The sequence below is a fragment of the Ambystoma mexicanum genome, chromosome 8, assembly GCF_040938575.1.
Source record: "Ambystoma mexicanum isolate Mex_15411 chromosome 8, UKY_AmexF1_1, whole genome shotgun sequence".
NCBI classification, from domain to species: Eukaryota; Metazoa; Chordata; class Amphibia; order Caudata; family Ambystomatidae; genus Ambystoma; species Ambystoma mexicanum.
In genome coordinates this window covers 470,038,194-470,057,305 of record NC_090929.1, presented here as the reverse complement: position 1 = coordinate 470,057,305, position 19,112 = coordinate 470,038,194, and the positions used below count along the sequence as shown (strand labels likewise).

Genomic DNA, 19,112 nt, shown 5'->3' with positions numbered 1-19,112 from the left:
ACACACTGACGCACACGCATTCCATCAATCACGTGGTGTCGCTGAGAAGCGTCCATTAATAAAGGCAGAGCCTGGAGAGCATGGGCTCCACGGGCTCCAGGGGCACCAGAAATAATCTCTGGCTGTGGGTGACTCTTCTGTGTGTGAACCAGAGACTATGCCAAAGGCCCTGCCTGAGGGGCCTCTGGCTCTTGGGAAGGCATCCAGGAGGGGCACATTCTCCTGCCATTATTTCTGGGGACCAGGCCACATCAGGGTACGACATCCTTTCATTGACACCCGTTTTTACGACGGGTGTTTTTGCGAACAAACTCTTAGAAATTTTTGTTGGGGGTGGGAAAGGGAATATAAAGGGTCCGGGGGTCGGGAATATAAAAAATAGGTAGAGGACAGGGAGATTGGGGGTGAAACCCCCCAAAAATAATTTTAAAAAATGTCAATGCGTTTTTTCTGCAAAATCGCTTTGTAAAAACACCTGTCGTAAAAACAGGTGTTGATGAAATGCCATACAATCCACTTGAGGACCTCATACTACTGTCTGCAGTTCAACACATTTGAACCAATAAAAGTTTTAACCCTTCCATATTTACTACCATTTCAAGAGTCAAACTGGTACAAAAGATCGGCTTAAGCCCAAATAAAAAGTTGCTTGTATTTACAAATTCCATTTTATGAATAATGTCAACAAACTGAGCACTAGCTGGGGATTTATTGATGAGAAAGCATTAGCATATGATGTGTTGTAAAGCCTTAGCAAAGGGCACAACATCCAACTGCATAGTGCACTATGGCATCAAACTATATCACATTGGCCTACCACCCTTGCACACATTGACCTGTGATTCAGAGCCCTCTAGCTTTGCCCTATTACCCAATGCAACAATAGAGATTGATGTACGGAAGGTTTTTAATCCATCATACATCAACATCATTGCTCTGGACAAACCTCCCAGGCATTGCTTTTTAGTCTGCTGTGCCATGACACAAGGAAAGCAACCAAATGAAAATTAGGCTTGGTCACACCTCAAAAGAGGCAGTCCACTCCAAACTGATTACATCTCTTTTGCACAAGACCACAAGCAACCCGACACATGTTTTGGTCTTGTTGCCCTTTGTCAGGGATGTGTGGTTTTCGACCAAAATATGGGCACTTCTTTGTTACAATGGGCTTGTCTGAGCCTTTCTATTTCTCCCAAAATATATAATAGGTAGAACCATGTAGTTCTTTGTCCATTCTAGTTCACAAAGGGAAGTTAGTATGAAAGTATGTGTTGGGGAGAAGTTGGACCTCCACCAGGGGTTTTGGGGGTCCGAGCTATGGGAGGCCCCAACACCTCCCATTCTGCCCAAAGAAATGCAGCAGAATCCCAAGCAGGCAGCAACATGTTCCAAACTGCGTTCATTTCTGGGCAGCAAAAAAAACACACAGAGAGCTTTGTGCACAGCGAAAATCCAGGCTCCGTCTCCCCCGGGGCTGGCTTGCAAGCCAGCTTTGTAACACACTGCAGGCTGACCTCACAGAATTGGACCAGCTCCCAGAAACCTATCATATCCTGCTATTGGCTGCTAAGTGATAGGTTACCTATGTAGCCCTTATAGGAAGCCTGACCATTGGACATTAGGACTTGTGCGTCAGTGGGTTGGTTTAACTGCGCCACCCCCATTACCTAATTCTAAAATTGTTGCAGTATGAATTTGTTCCCATCAGTTTTAGCTGAAACAGGCTTCTCGCCCCTGGGCTTTCAGTGTTCATTGGCCAGAACTGAGCCATTCTTGTTACAATTATGTTTCAAATGATGTGTGAGTCTTGCGAAAATGTCTTTAGAAAGGAATCTTATCTTACTGTAAGACCTTGGCTGCTGCTGGATTTGCGAGGAGCATTGCTGAAGTCACCAAGAATCCCCACTGAGGCTGGTGTTCAGTGAGACAAATGCACTTGGCTGTAATTTTCCTGAAAAATGGCTTTACACTGTGCAATTAGATCAGGTTAATTCATATAGGCATCTGCAAGCCTTTAAACATGGATTCTTGTGTTTTGTAGATTCTGGTATTGCTGCATTGAGGCTAATGTAGCATGTAGGTTGCAATGTTGGTGAAGTGGGTGTCTTTCAGCATATTTGTCACCGATGCGTGTGCTGGAGCCTGGTTCAAATGATAAGTGCGCTCCTTGTTCTACCTGCTGTTCTTTCTGTTTATGCGCCTGGGGTGAGGGGGCAGGGGTTTGATCTCGATTGTCCCTCTTCATATGCATAAGAAGGGGCCACCAGTGAGGGCTGGAAGGAGAGCTCAGGAGAAAATGTGGACTGTGGTTGGTTCTGCTGGCATCATTCTGCCGCTCAAAGGAGGCATTGTGAGATGCTACAGGTCCCCTTTTAACATATTGTGCATGTTTCTTCATAACCTTAATGATCTGGTGGCCATTTTTGTTATCAGATGCGAGGATGTGCTACTTAGGCCCAGATGACGGATCTTGTTACAGATCTCTTACTATGCAGCGTTTAGTGCAAAACTGTACAGATAAGTACAGTAGCTCACCCAAGTGTAGGGTGACCAGACGTTCCGGTTTTCCCAGGACAGTCCGGGGAAATCACCCTCTGTTCCGCCGTCCCGGGAGTTTTTTCATTTTAGAAACCCCGTCCGGGGTTTGCATGGTTGGGTGGATATGGTAATTAAATTGTCATTATTTTTCACACTTTCAGAATTTTCAGATTGGCTCGAACCCCCAACCTTTCAGGTACAAGTCACAACACTTACTGACTGTGCCACAGAGATCGGCAGGGAAATGGTTGTACAGCAAGCCATGTAATATCAATGAGAGCAAACGCTTGTTTTGAATTAACATGCCAAGATTTACAGACAAAACTGCACAAATGAGATCACATACACTTTATAGAAAGGAGAAGTGCTGGAAATATGATTAGTTGCTGTTTGTGGGGGTGTGTTGGGGGAGGGGCGGTAATTGGTGGGCTGCGATGGGGTAGTCCCTCTTTTATGTTGTTGATTGTCCCGGTTTTTCGTTTTGGAATTCTGGTCACCCTACCCAAGTACCCAGGTTAGTGCTTTAAATGGGATGATGAGGTATTTTGAGAGTGGGGTCCTCACGATGGGACGTGGCCTAAGTGCTAGCTTAACCTAAATAGAGCTAGGTATTACCTAAGCGGGGCACCTGCGCCAAACAATACATGAGAATACTGTAAACATGTATTTTGGGACCCTCGGCATTGTCTTAGGTGGTCTTGTTTGCATCCAGTTTGCATATTGCGAATACATTTCTCTCTAGCTCGCTCTGTAAATAAATAGCTATATGCAAATAAATATTTCTTTTTCTATATAAATGATTGAATCAGTGTGTAAATCGCACTCCTGGAAATGAATCACCTTTGAGAAAGGGAAGGGGGAAAATAGCACAGTCGATTACTACTACTTTGCATAAAATCAGAGCATTTTAGGAAGATAACTACAGACTTTTATATTTGAGAAATATGTCTGTGAATGCATCCCTAGTGAACAGATAATGCACAATTGGCGGGGTGCTTACTGCATTGGTCACAACAGCCACTCGACTAGCAAAATGCCTGTAACCAGGAACCAAATGAGCTCATTTGAGCAGGCTCACCTTTTGGGTGTGACTCAGGCTTGGGCTGCCCTGCTTGAACAGGTGACTTGTAAATACATGTCTTGTAAATCTTCGCTTGGTCCCTGCAATCCTCCGCCAGTGTGCCTCCTCTTGAAGCGCGCTTTCTGCTCTGCACACTGAAGAAACCATGCCAGGTGTTTATGGGAGAGAGGGCGCCAGCGTATCAGTGGCGGAGTCCCAGTGCCGAGGCGCTAACCCCTCACTTGGAGCCTGATGCACCCCCAATGATAGCGTGCTAGGTAGACAAATACAAAGCTCACGTTCCCACTTCATTTCTCAGGTCAAGAAATGCGGCGGCGGTGCACCGAGAAACAAGACACGGACTGTCGGTCCTGCCCTGATGGGATGCACAAGCCAGGGATCAATACAGGGGAATGCAAGCCCTGCACCCGCTGCAGAACAGGTATGGCTATATTAAATGCAGCGAAGCTGGCACTGCCTACTATATGCCCATCTCTGTGCATTGTCTTGCCCTCCATTCTCCCACAGCCTCTTTTTCCTATGCTCATGCTCACTGCTTCTTTGTCTTGCACATGCGCACATGCTGGGCATCTTGAACTGAACCAACATTGGGTCTCTTAGTGGCACACGGGCCGCCTGGCGAACAGAGATGAGAAATCCGAGAAGGTAGATAGGCCCCGTTACACCGACTGGATCCACAGGGATGAGACCCAGGGCTTTTCTGGGCGCGGGGAGGGGGGGGGGGGGGCACCCCGAGTCTTTTTGGCCAAGTGGCAAAAGCAGTGAAAGAAGGGACACGGACACCCGGGGGGCCTTGCCCTGGGCTGCAAATGCTTTTAACGCGGCCTTTGTTTTAAGTAGGCAGGACTTTTAACTATGGTGGAATCGAACATTTCAAGGAGGGTAGGGATGGCCCTTTTCTCTGTCAAATCTCTGATCGTGTTAAGCATCAATTTTATTTATTTATTTGCATTTTTAAAGCACTCGCACAGCTCGGGGGCATCAAGGCGCTGTTACAAAATTTGTTTTTTGTTGTTGTCTTAGTTGTATATTTATAACTCACTAAAATACCCAGAGGTTTCTAAGCGCGAACCCAGGAATCGCACCTGTGTTGCTTCGTGTTGCCTTGCTACCAAGGTGAGCACGTTGCCACTCAGCTATCCTCCGGGTCGTGTCATCAGTGTTTTAAAGCTGCCACTTGGCTTCTCAATATCCTGCTACTTCCAAGAAAACTGCATCCCAAAGTTAAAAAGGTTACAACAATCTGTAGGTTTCTGGAACACACAGAAGTGCATTTGCAGTGCATATAGGAATGTAAAATGACAGACACTAAAACGCCAGGACTTCCAGAACATGATTTTAGAGCTCGGTTTCAGAATAATTTTCTGATGAGAGTTTCAATTAAGTAGTTATCTCATGCGAGAAAAGTGGACAGTAGTTTGTCTGCATTAGTATCGGTTAAGGAGATTTTCAAAAGTACGATAGTGAAGGATGCAAAGCCATCTAGCCTAAAGTAGACCAGACCAATTTCATAAGTAACTATGGCAGAGCAATCGGGCCTAGCTCAAGGGAGCAAGGGGGGCGAGTAGCGAAGTACAGTTATTCCTAATAGTTACCCGCAGAGAACACACCACACTGGAATACTGAAAAGTATACACTTTTTAAAAGAAAAACATACATAGAATATATATAAGGTCAAATATGTTATTTGGGTGATACACATTACACAGTAACACAGTGCCTGTATAAAACGGTAAAGGCGCATACAAACACGCCCCACTGCTAAACCAGGTGGTGGCAGGCATCATACATAGGAGGTGGGGAGAAAAGGTGACCCCTAGACTACAGTAAACCACCTTTACACTGTCATTTTCAGGGCCCAATATGCCACACACGAACAAGTCATACTAATTCATGAAACAAATGTAAATGTAGACCCATGGATCGAATTAGGATTGGTTAGGAGCAAAAAGCCGTTATCACCCGTTAAGCAGGAGTTACCTCTGGGGAACCAGGAGCTAGTGCATGTTGCGCAAGATGCAAACTCTAATATTTTGTCGATTATATATTCTCCGGCAAGCTTTAAATATCCCTGCGGTGTGTCCTTAATTCTCTTGTATACACATTCTCAAACCTACACAGTTAATATCACATCTATATGTTTGCATGGACCCACTTTCCTGGGGAGTCAAAAGTAGATCCTGGTCGCTATTGGTTACCAGATAACCAGGCCCCACTTGGCTATAACAAGGAGCTAAACAGCTCTCAGCTGCTGGCAATTTCGAACCCTTTCGGATATTATACATGGCACCTTGAAAGAGAAAAAGGGGTTAACACTTAGTCCACAATAACCAGAAAGCCCCTGGAATTTAAGATACAATTAGAATGGCAATACCCGACTCATACAGTCTTACTACACTGCAAGAAATTAGATACAAAAGTAAGCATTAGTGATACACAGTAACTTAGCACATTTCGTGGAACTGGGGTGTAATACAATGTTTTTATAATGCACAATACATCAGGGGTCTCAGCTAAAAACCCAGTTCTTGGTAGAAAATTCCAGGGACCAAGGGGGAACCCAGGAATAATGGCAATGTTCAGGTAAGTACCCTTTAAAGTCAATTTAGTATAGTTTTCCAAGTTGGTGGAAGAGCCCCTTAGGAAATAAAAGGATAAAGTCAATACGCACAGCTGCGGGTATGGGGAAAAGTCAGTGGCATCTGAATTCTACTCCACATGTGCAGAGAGGAAAGCAATAGGGTGAAGAGGATGCCAGAGGAGACCCTCTCGAAGAGCTCCATTCCAGGTTCAAGACCCAAAAGTCCCAGGAGGAAGAGAAGCAAAGCGGGATTCGGTTTATGGTAAATCTGTGGCAAATCGTGACCTGCAGAAACCCACGTCCACAGACCAAGAGGACCCCTGCGGGTATGTTTGAAGAGTACCTCACCAGCCCAGTGCTCAAAGCTAAGTAGTCACAACACCAGTTTCAGAGAACATGGCTTAGGAATAGCAAAACAAACCAGTGAGCACAAATCATCTGTTTCAGGTCGTGTTACAGGGCCCAGTCACCCAAGGAGTTGGACCCCAGACCAAGAAAGACCCAGACAAGACAACCCAAAAGAAGAAGCCTTTCCACCTGGGAGACCCATGGGATAGGAGTTAAAACCATGAGGAAGACCCCAGGAAGACTGACAAACCTAAGCAAAGGAGTACAACAGCGGCAGTGGTCCAAGATGGCGCAGATGAACAGCCCAGGAAGGATGATGAACAACTAAAATCAGGACCGGAACTCAAGGAATAAGACAGCGAATATGGATAATACTGGTCCTAAAAATCCAGCAGTAGCTTTGTGGCAAAAATCAACAGAGTTTAGAAAGTACAGCAGACTTGAGGAAGGGTTAGAGTCTCCATATACTCACTCGCTCATGGGCTGGCCTAAGCAGCCTTTCAATGACACAAAATGTCAGCCACACAAAGGTTTGGGCAGTCAAAAACTGCCACAAAGTCAGGTTGACCCACACAATTTGTGCATTGGCCTGTGTACAGCCAGGGACCAGCATAAAGCAGTCTAAATCACTAGGAGTTAGTAAAATTCATTAAAAGCTCAATGGCTAGCATAATTGTACACTGGGTTACCGAGATGGAAAAAATAGCTGCACCGCAAGTGAAGCCAAAACTAAATGACATATGCCACCAGCCTACTCTACAAAACCATAATAGGGTGAAACAATCATTCTAGGGCAATAATGGTGTGCTTAAAAAGCACCCCTCTGTTTTCGGAGCCACATGGGCTATCATAGGACCATATACTCAAAAATGGTTGCAGTATCAGGGGTTCTTTAGTAGAAGTCTCTCTGACCACAATAAGAAGTCAGATATCTTAGAAAACCAAAGGGGAAAAAGTCACATTTTGGCCGATCCATGAAACGGGACAGCAGAAACCCCAAAATGGAATTCTTTCCCAAAAGATAAATGCGCAAAAGGTAGAAAGGTTACAGTAAAAAATGTAGGTAATGTGAGGAATTGCCTCAGGTGTTGCTGTCGTAATATCTGGAACTCAGGCTGACTGGTGTGGCTACATTTTGGCTGCATGGTAAGAGACTCTTCTTTTTTTCTTTTTGATAGTTCGATCGAGAAAGATACTTGTGTCCGCACTCAGCAGAATATGACAGGAAAGGGCAAAATGGTCCTCACACGTTTGTGGGATAAGAAAGGTGAGACTGACCTTGAAGAAGGACAGTCGGGGCATAAATTAAAGAGGATCGGTGTGTTACAGGTCATATGTCAATCTGTAAAGGGAAAGTGCACTAGGGGGCTAGAAGGTAAGATGATTGCGGAGAAGAACATAGAATATGTCAATATCAAACACCCTGCCAGTAATGCAATTCAGATGAAAGGCAGGTCAATGGAAAGGACATAATCACAACTCTGGCAAGCCAGAAGAAGGACTCAGACGCGGGGGCATGATTTCCAAGAAACTTGTTTTAACTTAGAAGAAAATTCCTCACTAACCCTACTCCTGAAGGGGAGTTCCCTTCCTATCGAAACTAAACGGAGGTGCTCATCAATAGTCAAAATAAAAATAGTCCTCAATCCAAAACTATCCACCAAACTGGCCCTACCACTTACAAAAAATGCAAAAGAGGATTAGCTAGAGTGCCCAAAACTCAGTGGTGTTCACCACAACCTCTCTCAGGTGTTCCAGGAGTTCCTCCTAGATCTGGATCCACTGGTTATCTGTAATGAACAGTTCTCCTTATTTAATAGTTCTTGGCTGTCTAAAAAAGTTCCTCAAGTTTCCCATGTTCAATAATACAAGTCTTAAGTTCCTGCAAAAACAAACTGTCGAAATGTCTATAGGTGGAGGGATATTTCCCTGATCCCTCTACACTGCTTGAGTTTGTCTCTCCCCACTTGGTTCATGTGTTGGGTACCTCCGTGCTCCACTCATATATGCCCTTCACTTTGCTTATTGGGTGCCTCTGGCTCCCTTGGGTTCCTCTGTTCCAATGTGTCACTTAACTCTCTGGGCTACAGCTAACCCCTCTTTACTTGTGGCTCTCTAGTTCTTTTGAGTTCTGGTGACCCTTCTGGATGTTGATACTACTCTGGTTTCTCAGGCTCCCATAACGCTTCACCATCTCTCATTTTTTCTCTCTCTCTGGGCCTCTGTGACCCTGATATGGGCTTGAGGCAATCCTACCTTCTTCCTCACTCGGTCTTTCCTCTCTCTGCCTCCCTCCAGCCCAGAAAACCCACGTACCTTTAGTGTTGCAGGGTATGCTCCAGGGAGGATGCACCTCTCCTGCACCAGTGGCATTCTCCATGGTTTGCGGCTCTTATTGACTGGATCCAATCTGTTTTCAGATTCCGCTCATCTCAGCGTTCTCTTGTTCTTTCGCTCTTGTGTTGAGAGCAGAGGATTCACTCCTCCCTTAGTCCCTAGTTTCAGCATCTTTTCACAGGCATCTTCATTCAGCATCTGCTTCTGTATGTGCCAAAGCCGTTTCTGCTGTTGAGCACGGCTCCGCCCCTCACCGCGTTTGCACATCGGAGGCTCGCCTCTGCGTATGGTTTCTCTCTCTCCATTCAAGGGTTGTTGGCCCTTTATTCCTGCTCTGCTGCTTAAAAGGTGCGTATTTTCCACTGTCAGTTGTTGAGTTTATGGAGAGTTCAGCACTATCTAGAGCCAAACACGTAGAGGTGAAGTCAGTGTTCTTTTGAGTCCAACAGCTAAATGTAATATCAGCATCTCTTGTTCCCTTGTAGGCAGATAATACTCTAGGTATAGGGAGTTCCTCATGGAAATGGGAGTCCTTGTCCCCTGGAGGCGAGTCACTCCCAGTGAGCTCCCGCTTTCCCAACCCCCTAGGGAGGGTTTTTCAGAATGGGCTCACCTCCCTAACCTCAAAGGGGGTGGCTCCCCCTAGGGAAGAAGGCACAAAGTCTCTAGATTTGTCACATACCTCTCCCATTTAGCGAGAGGGCCCCCCAACCATTATCAACGACAAGAGGAAAACAGCTGTGGAAATCTACATTTCCTTTTTCTTTTCCAATGTTCCACAGATAAACAAAAAGGTTGCAGATATAAAACCACCTCATAGCCCGTGCATTTTATTGTTTTCTGAGATTCATGCAGGTTAGAGGTGAATGGTTGGTCACCAGTTGGAACTACTCCCGATCAAATAGCAAAGGTTGACTTCTGCCCATTTGATGTCTAAGTCTTCCAACTCAATGATGGCATAGGCCTGCATCGTAGGAAGTAACTTCCTGGTCATAAATAGGAATGTTCTAGTCCATCATGTTCCAGGGAAAGCACTGCCCTCAAGTCTACTTTGGAGGCATCCATTTAGAGTATACATTCTCGGTTGAAGTAGAGCATCGTCAATACGGGCTCATGACAGAGTATTTGTTTTTCCAGCCAAAAAGAAAGGAAAACATTCCTAAAATTGAAATACTGAGCCGTGTACATTCGAACATGTTCGGGACAACCATAATTGATAAAGAAAAGGCATCACATCATTAAAGCTCTAACTCTCAACCACAACTACAAATCCAACTACATATTGTCAAGAGCTGTCACAACATTGGGATCAGTTTTGACTCAAGTTAATATAATAATTAAATGCTGATGTTAAAATGACATACCCGTAAAAATATACATCTCATTACATCACCAACACAGCTTAACACCATTTGTCACCCAGATGTGTACCTCTAAGTGGTGGATCATGAGTGATGTTAAATACCACAGGTGCACCCACAATCAAATGACTCCTAATCGAGAAAATACTTAAATGTTGGAGGCCAAGTGTGCTATTAAAATCGGCGAACCATCACCTGAAATTATGGAAAGATACACAACCCAATTGTCTAAGTGAAGTATTGAGAAGTATTCCAATTCAATGCTCCCCTTAACCTAAAGGCCAGAATCGAGTGGATCAATCGGATAAATAATGGGACATGGACTTGTAAATGTCAAAGATTAACATCTGAAACAACATATATCGATCTTATTCAAAATGAGGGTTGAGCTCATTATTCTGTGGACATAATGGATGGCAAGTTCATTTAGTTAAAATGTCTAAATTTCAAATTAAATTATACAGTAAACTCTACTATAGATCCTACAAGGGAGTACTTACAGCAGTACTTTTTGTATAATAATGTATTCCATGGACATGCATTTGCAAGACTTCATCTATGTATCCCATGGATTTAGAGCGAGCCGGAAATACATTGTTCAGTACGGCCACGTAAAATGCCATTAGGTCACATGTTAATCACACATGAGATGAAATGGGGTGCTAACAAACAAAGACTAGGCATCACGTGCCGCTATCTTAAAAATGTATCTTAGTGTTATCATGCTCATGGTACTATGGATACAGCGTGGTGTTCATATGTACATTAGACGTTCATATGCAAATCCCCAGTCATAACCACATCATATGTAAAGACAAAGTCATCCAAAATGATGGTATATATTTCTTATTTTGGAAATATTACTCGTAAATGTTTTCCTAAACTGACGTGCAAGTTCAAATCTAGTTTATTTATCTCAAGTAGTATGTTCACCCTAACTTAGAATAAATTGTTGCTCCTTATAATTTAAGGTTTTTGTCCTTATCCCAGATGCTGGTTTTAAAACAGCATAGAGGGGCGACATTGGTTCCTTAATAGTGTGTACACATTTTGTTTGTTATTTTTGATTTAAGAAGTAGGGCCCACTCTAGCCAATAGTTTAGCCCACCTACAAACGATTTCGTTTTAAGAATCCAGCTCTGTTCCTTACGATGGAGAATGGACTCTAGATCTCTCTCATTGGGTGGATCATGAATCACTTCTATTATCAGGGACTTCACATCATTCTCGTCATGTCCAGCTTCTAGATGGTGCCCTACAAGTGACACTTCCAAGGATTTACTTTGAATTTGTATCCGTGTGCACAGATCCTTTTTTTTTAACCACGTGTATAGTCATGCAAATGCATATTTCGGAACAGAGACATATTTCTTCATTTGGATAACAGAACTTGTTTGTTATTTCCGTAAAACTGCAGGCCACACACGCCACAAGGATAGTGGCTGGTACCGTCAGGTAGTCACCACAAAACATATGTGGGCACTGTGAGGAGGAGAAGAGTGTGACGTAAACATTCTTTCAAGCACATAGGCATTCAGATGCCCGTCGTTCCCCAAAAAATTGCCCTTTTTTATCATCTACAGTAGACACTTCATAGTGAATAGTATTTTGTTTTTATTATTTATTTGTTTTTGATTTATTCTCCATTGTCTTAGGGCCAATGTAGAGGTCCTTTGCATATAAAGCCATGCCAACAGTAGTACACTATTTGCTTTTTCAGTTTTTTTAATGTACATATGAAGGTTTTATGATGCACTGAACTCCTGCAACCCAGTAAATGCCTTCCGCATAGAGTACGTTTAACACATGAACTCATGAAGCTGTTCAGTTTTTTAAATGACAGTGCTCTAAATGTTTTTCATAAAGATGTAAACACTGGGATCCATTCCTGTGAATGCATACAAAAAAACGTGAACCTCTGTGTTGGGCAGAGTGCTGGTTGTTCAGGTGAACTGACTGAGGCCTACTGTAAGTTTCTGTAGCACCTGTTCTAAAGAGTGTGCTGAGACATATAGCATGCAGCCTGGGTAAAAGTTCAAAGTTGCAAGATACTAGCTAACCATAAACAGTCACTCACCACCTCAATTCTACACATACATAGAGCACGCTATTGCGTACTCGCCAAAAGCCAATTATCACTAGCCAATGACTAGTGGTAAGTGCAAAATGTGCACCCTGGTATTACAGGTGACAGTACTGTTGGGCCTATATATATTTATTGCAAATGTTTACTTTATTCTAATTGCCAAATGCAAAAGATATTTGTGTGAGCTTTTGCCTCACGAGGTGTGCCATTTTACTTGCATTATAGAATTGGAGCATTACAGTGCCACTCACACCTTATGAAGGTGGTTGGAAAAGCATCCCATACACAGGAAGAACCTGCCCTTCTCAATGGATTCCCCCTGCTCTATATCTGGACGGGGTGACAGCACCAGCTTTTTTTTAAATCGCTGTTCAGCTAAAGCAGCTGCCCTCCCCTCCCCCACTCATTCACAATAGACTGACTGCCAAGAGCTACAGTTTTGGGGCCATCAATGTATTTTGTGTTGCGTTGAATATTGCCTTTCCAGGGTTCGATGTGTTAATATCCCTGCAAAAATATCGCCATACAAAAATATTGCCATATTTTTGCGGCAATATTAAGGCGTGGAACTTGTGGGGGACACCCCTGCAACCTCTGCATTATTTTTAAAGGAGCGGGGGACACGCCCGCAAACCCCGCTCCCAAAACCCCCCAAAATTATCCCCCCAAAAATATCAGCTATGGCCATTCCAGATGACCATATATACAGCAATATTTTTGGTGGGGATAATATGTAGTGATACCCTTTCCAGGGAAGTGTGAATGAACACCCTCATGTTGAGCACCTGCCATAGCACGGGGAAACTTCCTGTATGCAAGGACCATGCATGGTAGAACTTCCTGCCACAACAAGGGTCTGTGGAGTGTTTAAAACTGAGAGAGGGATTTCCAAACGCACCTTTACTGAAGGTTCAAGCTTGAACTCAGTATTTGCCAAAACTCGAACCAATCCGAGAGCACCGATCTCTGAATGGAGACCAACAGGTTCTACAAAAAGAGTGGAAAGTGCCACACAAAGTTCTCTCCTTCATCCATAGTCCGATGTGTGGGCATGAGATGCCTCCCATGAAAGGGAAGGGATCTCCCCAGACAAAGAAGATTGCTCCCCAAAAAGCCTAGAATCTCTGAGCCCTTCCAAAGAAGGGCTACGTTTTTCTCCCCGCCCATGGCACCTTTCCACGCTGCAAGATGTGTCTCTTCTCCATTGTACACTATAACATTTTCCATTTCCGTATGGGGGTACAGTCGTGTGGGTTGTGTTCTTCACGTTAGAGCCCTTTCCAACAACAGGGTGTCAATCATTTTCTATTGGAATTGAAAGTGCTTGATAGTGTACGTTTGGTGGTGTGTTGTCTTCTTGCCATTTGTCGGGATCCATCCTGTTTGACAGGGCCAGACCAAACTCCCTATGATCTCAGCGACTGAGAGGAGGCGCAAGGAGTGGACAATAATCCAGTGGGGGATGGAGCTGGGAAAGAAGCTATATATGATGCTCGTGATGAGGCTGCTGTCCAGGAAGTGTAGGAAGGACTTTTATGTCAAGAGGGACTTTTGGGCTGCTGCAAAGTAGCCTGCACTCCAAGACAAAGAGGGTTTCCACCAAACTCTGCCGCCAGAAGTGGCACCTGTTCCTCCTAAGGAACAATATGTGTCCATTAAAAAAGAAACTGCAAAGGGCGCATGGGCAGCTGGCTGCACAGGCCAAGCGGCACCAGTGCAGTGTTCGCTCTATACAATGGGTTTAGAATCTATAATCTAGTTGCAAGCGATCTTTTTATTAATCATCCCATTGCCCCATTCTATCTTCAACACCCTGGTCACCTGAGCTGACTGTTGCTCTCCTCTTGACACCCCTCCCCTTGCCAGTACTGTCCCAGACAGCCCCCCTCCCCCCTAGATCCCTTTCACAAACCTGTGTTCTGGACATCCACACCCAGTAAGCAAGATCTATCCTTGCAGCCCCGTGCCCTGCTGCTTGCTGCCCATGCTCTACAAGTCCTCTGATTTTTCCCGATTGACCTTGCTGGCTAAGGCTAACAAGAGGCGCAGTCAAAGCAAACCACTCCCACAAGAGCACAGAGTATAGTACGGCAAGAGCTGTGCACCCAACGGATATACAGTATAGAGACAGGGTACACACCTACTATTCTATATACAATGTATACAATGCCCAGTGCCTGGTCAAAGTTGTAGAATAAAGGTAATACTTATCAGAATGAGTGTGGCTCGCACGCACATCGGAACTCAAACAATTGCCACATTGCTTGACATTAATAACCATTAAGGGAAACCTGTGGACAGAATGAAAACCTGGGTGCGGAACTCTGCTCACCACTAAGAGACACTAGGGGCAAGGTCTGAAAATGGTGGCACGCCATATGTTTGACTGCAACTCCCATGATGCCTCCACATTGACTATGCTGGCAAGGGCAAATGGGAGCAGTATTCAAAAGTGTGGCGAGCCAACGGTCTCCCAAACTGCTCCCATAACTAAAATCATTGAAGTCTGAGTCCCGCCCCCCTTCACTGTGACACATAGACCGAATGGCAAGCCATACAGGACAAAGAGAAACCTCATTAATGATGTGTACATACAGGTGTGCTCCATACTTTACCTTAATGTACTGTAACTAAAATATGTCTTAAACGTTATGGCTTGCAGGTGGGCATACCAGCCATCTTCAAAGAACTGTAAAAAGAAATAAAATGCACCTTACCGCCTGGCGCACCTTGTACACCTTTGTGTACAGTAAAATGTCTTGATTAATACAGTTTTAAGAGTACACATCAGAGCACATATCTGTTCACCGAAGTGAGGACAGCACTTTGCAAGACAGGAGATTGTACTCCAGTGATGTTAGCAGTGATAGAAGTGTACCAAAAAAGTAGTGGTAATGTGACTCAGATGGGGGACAGATTCGGACGGGTTGCAGTCATGCTGGTGGACAGCCAATTGAGTTGAAACAGATTTCAGTTTAGCTGTGACTGATATCAAGTGGTACAATGGAGAGGTGTGCTTTAACTTCACAAAGAACACTTTCCGGAATGGTGAAAATGGTTGCGAAAAAGTAGTGCAGCTGTTAACAGTAAAAAATAAAAGTAGCGGAACACCGCTCCCGACCGTTTCCACTCACTTCGACCACTGGATGTTAGTGAACTTTAAAAGATGCGTTTATTGTGTCATTATATACAAAGGGACTTTTATTTTAAAACAGTGCCTGGCGCACAATAACTATTGTCAAGGGGCCTCGGATGAAGGGGAACATCATGGAATCGGTAATTGTGAATGATGTGGGGGCCCCGCTCACACACAATTAATGTATGTGTCCTCACTGGTTGCCATGCAAGAACAGCTATTAGCTTGTCACTGTCATAATCACACTCAGCTGGCCCAGACAGATATTGCCAGTGGTCGAAGTGCACGAAAAGAAGTAGTGGAGCTGTCTTCCCTGCCGGTCTGCCCCACTCCCCACAATCCACATCGCTGCGCCCCTCCAACACACAGTCCAAACCCCCAGAAACACACACCGATTATTTAAGGGAATGTTCACTGCAGTGCACTGAAGTGCAAGCTTCAACTTCTTCCTACGCTTTTATTTTAAAACTAAACCGTTCCGGAACGGGTTCTTTTTAAAATAAAAGTATAGGAACAGTGAAACAGAAAAACAAAAGTATAGGAGCACCACTCCCGACCGCTCCCGCCCACTTCGACCTCTGGATATTTCCCATTAAAATGTGCAAATCTACCACTTTGCAAGAGACAAAAGGCCAAAGAACAGCAATGCTCAGTTACTGGTCGGTTTGCAGGGAGTTAACGCATGTCAACATATCAGCCAGGCTTCCACAGTTACCGGCGAGAAAAGCATCCCACCTTGAGACATCACACATGGGGACTTATACCGCATGGCATATCTGGCAGAGGGTTGCTGGACAGAAATGAGTGCATGCCAGATCTAGGTTTTTATATACTGATGGTGGTCCCAGGAATGTCCCTGCTTCCTCTGCTAAATGCATTATGCAACGTGTAATCCTAAATAGTTAAAATGAAAGACATTTTAAAAAAAAGTAAGTGCTGTGATAGTATCTGCTAGCAGGAAAAAACTAACATACAATATTGTTTATTGTTATTTGGTTTGAAACTTTAAATTGTCATTGGTTGTGAAGGGGTTCCTAACTGTACTTTGATCCCTTCACAAACTGCTTCAAAATCACTGTTGTTGCACAGGTGGCGACAGATCTGGCTGGTTACAAAGCCACAAGGCTAATTGCTGCCCCAAACATACATAATCTTTAAGTCCATATAATCTGTCTTTGTTTTTGTACATTGTGTCAACCAGAAAACAAAAGCAACACGATGAAATAAAAACGAACAAAGTAACTTAAAAAAAAGGCATTGGAAGAGGCAAGATTGGAACCCAGATTCCTTGGCTACTTTTTTGAGGTGAGCAGTCCTAACTCTCCACTGCCCATCTTGCGGCTATGAAGCCCACAGAAGCATAGACCCGCGTTACCCCACGACGCAGATCATTATATATCACCATACACATACACTGGCCGGCATATAGGCAGTGCAGTTCGTGTCTAGCGCCACACCGTGGAGAGAGTGTAGAGGTGCTGCTACTTTATCGTTAGGCCTCTGGGGGATGCGGAAATAAGAAATCATTTCCCCAGAGTCTTTGCCAAAAGAAAGGGTCTTCTACCAGGGCAAAGGGTGCATCGCGTGTGGGTGATGTTACACGTATGTACAGCCAGAACTGTATGTCTACAGCCGCCCAGCTGGCTACCAGGGCACCCGAGGCAGCCACGGTTGCTGAACTCTTTTGTATTTCGGCTGAGAAAGTCTGCAGGGCAAAGATAATGGCATACGCTTTTGCCCATGGATCACACCTGATGATCAGCAGATGTGTTATTTCGGGGACTTAGAATTGTAGGCATTTTGAGGCAAAACACAAGGATAGCAACAACAGACTTTGATCTCATCAAGTTGACTATGTGTTATTTCGGAAAATATGGAGTGTTGTTTAGTTTTGAAGACCAAGTTGGAGACTCTGTGTCACTGGACTCAGAAGTGTATGTCTGTGGTATAGCACCCTTTATTCCAGATTTGTGAGAAACCAAGATCTCAAACAGGTGCCTTCTCAATTGGAAATATAGGGCTGGCCCCTGGTGTCTCACAGAAGCAGATACAAGGTGACACAACAACTCGTGTTGGTTCTCCCAGGAAAGGCTGTTGGATAGTTCTCCCAGTCGAGGGAAATACCTCGCGAGCAGAGTGAGTCCATGCATTTGGCAGGTAAAAGTGGCATTGAACGATCTGAGCAGGTTGTATCTGGGAAAGATGTGGCAGTATGGACCCACTTATTGGCGAGCATCCACTGATCTCTCTCTCTCTCTCTCTCTCGCTCTCTCTCTCTCTCTCCTACTCTCTTTCTCTCCCTCTTTCTTTCCCAGCCTCACTCCCTTTCTCTTCCCCACTGTCTTTTACTCTCTCCTTCTCTCTCTCTCTCTCTCTCTCTCTCTCACTCTCTCTCTCTCTTTCTCCCCCTCTCCCTCTCTCCTCTCTCTCTCTCTCTCTCTCTCCTACTCTTTCTCTCCCTCTTTCTTTCCCAGCCTCACTCCCTTCCTCTTCCCCACTGTCTTTTACTCTCTTTCCCTCTCTCTCCCTCTCTCTCTTTCTCCCTCTCTCCCTCCCTCCCTCCTTCCTCCTTCTTTCTCTCTCTCTCTCTCTCTTTCTCTCTGTCTCCCTCGCTCCCTCTCTCCTTCTCTCTCTCTCTCTCTCTCCTACTCTCTTTCTCTCCCTCTTTCTTTCCCAGCCTCACTCCCTTTCTCTTCCCCACTGTCCTTCTCTCTCTCTCTCTCTCTCTCTCTCTCATTGGGAGTCAGGCATGTTTATAGCAGGAGCAGGAATCTTTGCTGCTCTTACCTGCCAGATGCAGGTTACAACTTCAACAAAGGCCTCCTGAGTGATGCCGGCGGTCAGCCACCTAGATTAACTATGTGGGCATTCCTATTCTCCATGCAGTGGATTCAACTTCCAAGAAGGCACAGAGAAAGATGTGTTTGCTATGCTAATAGGAGTGCCTCTCTTAGACCGCATCCAGCACATGGTCCACAGTCAGAGGCAGAGAGGTGGCTTGTAAGTACTATGGATATTTGAGGTGGCCCAGTCATGGTCCGCCTAATGCTCCCTGGTGCCTCAGCATACACAACTCTTAAAATAAAGTGAAGGGAACGGGCTACAATCACACCGGATCCACGATTTGGTAGAGTGGCTGAACACTCAGGCTGTATTCTGTAGATATTGGATTTATGGGTTAGATTACATCAAAGCCCTTAGACACAATCTCAAAAAGTAGGTTCTTTGCAGTTTATTGTAACAATGTATCCTTTTTGTCACAGTGAAGCGAACAAGTTATACTTTATAAAAAACTATAGATATTTAAAAAAATACTTGGGTACAAAAGATCGAAGTTCCCTGAAAATAATGGCTGACTATAGGTGTAGAATGCAAACTGCAAGGATGCAAGGATATCTAAGTCTTGTGCTCTCCTTAAGCCAACAGTATTTGAGAACTTCTTCCATTGAGCAGTCTGGGCAATGCCACAGCTCAGATTAGTCTCTAGCCGATCTGGAGACTAAAGATTCCTATGGCAGCCCTGGTTGGATTCTCGCACAGTGAGTTACTTGAACATGTACTAAAATGAGGCAAGACTACAGTCCAGACACTAAGGGCCAATAGGTCCTTTCTGGGACTTTGAAGCACTTTAAATTAATGATTCC

At 44.5% G+C, this 19,112-nt stretch overlaps 1 protein-coding gene across 2 annotated transcripts in view; it reads left to right on the top strand.

Annotated features, from left to right (window-relative positions):
• Positions 1–19,112, top strand: part of TNFRSF4 (TNF receptor superfamily member 4) — a 100,838-nt gene that overhangs the window by 28,782 nt on the left and 52,944 nt on the right. For both annotated transcript variants that reach the window (XM_069610087.1, XM_069610088.1), the window contains exon 2: positions 3,918–4,040. In XM_069610087.1, coding sequence (XP_069466188.1) covers positions 3,918–4,040 — 123 coding nt within the window. The remainder of the gene's footprint in view (positions 1–3,917; positions 4,041–19,112) is intronic.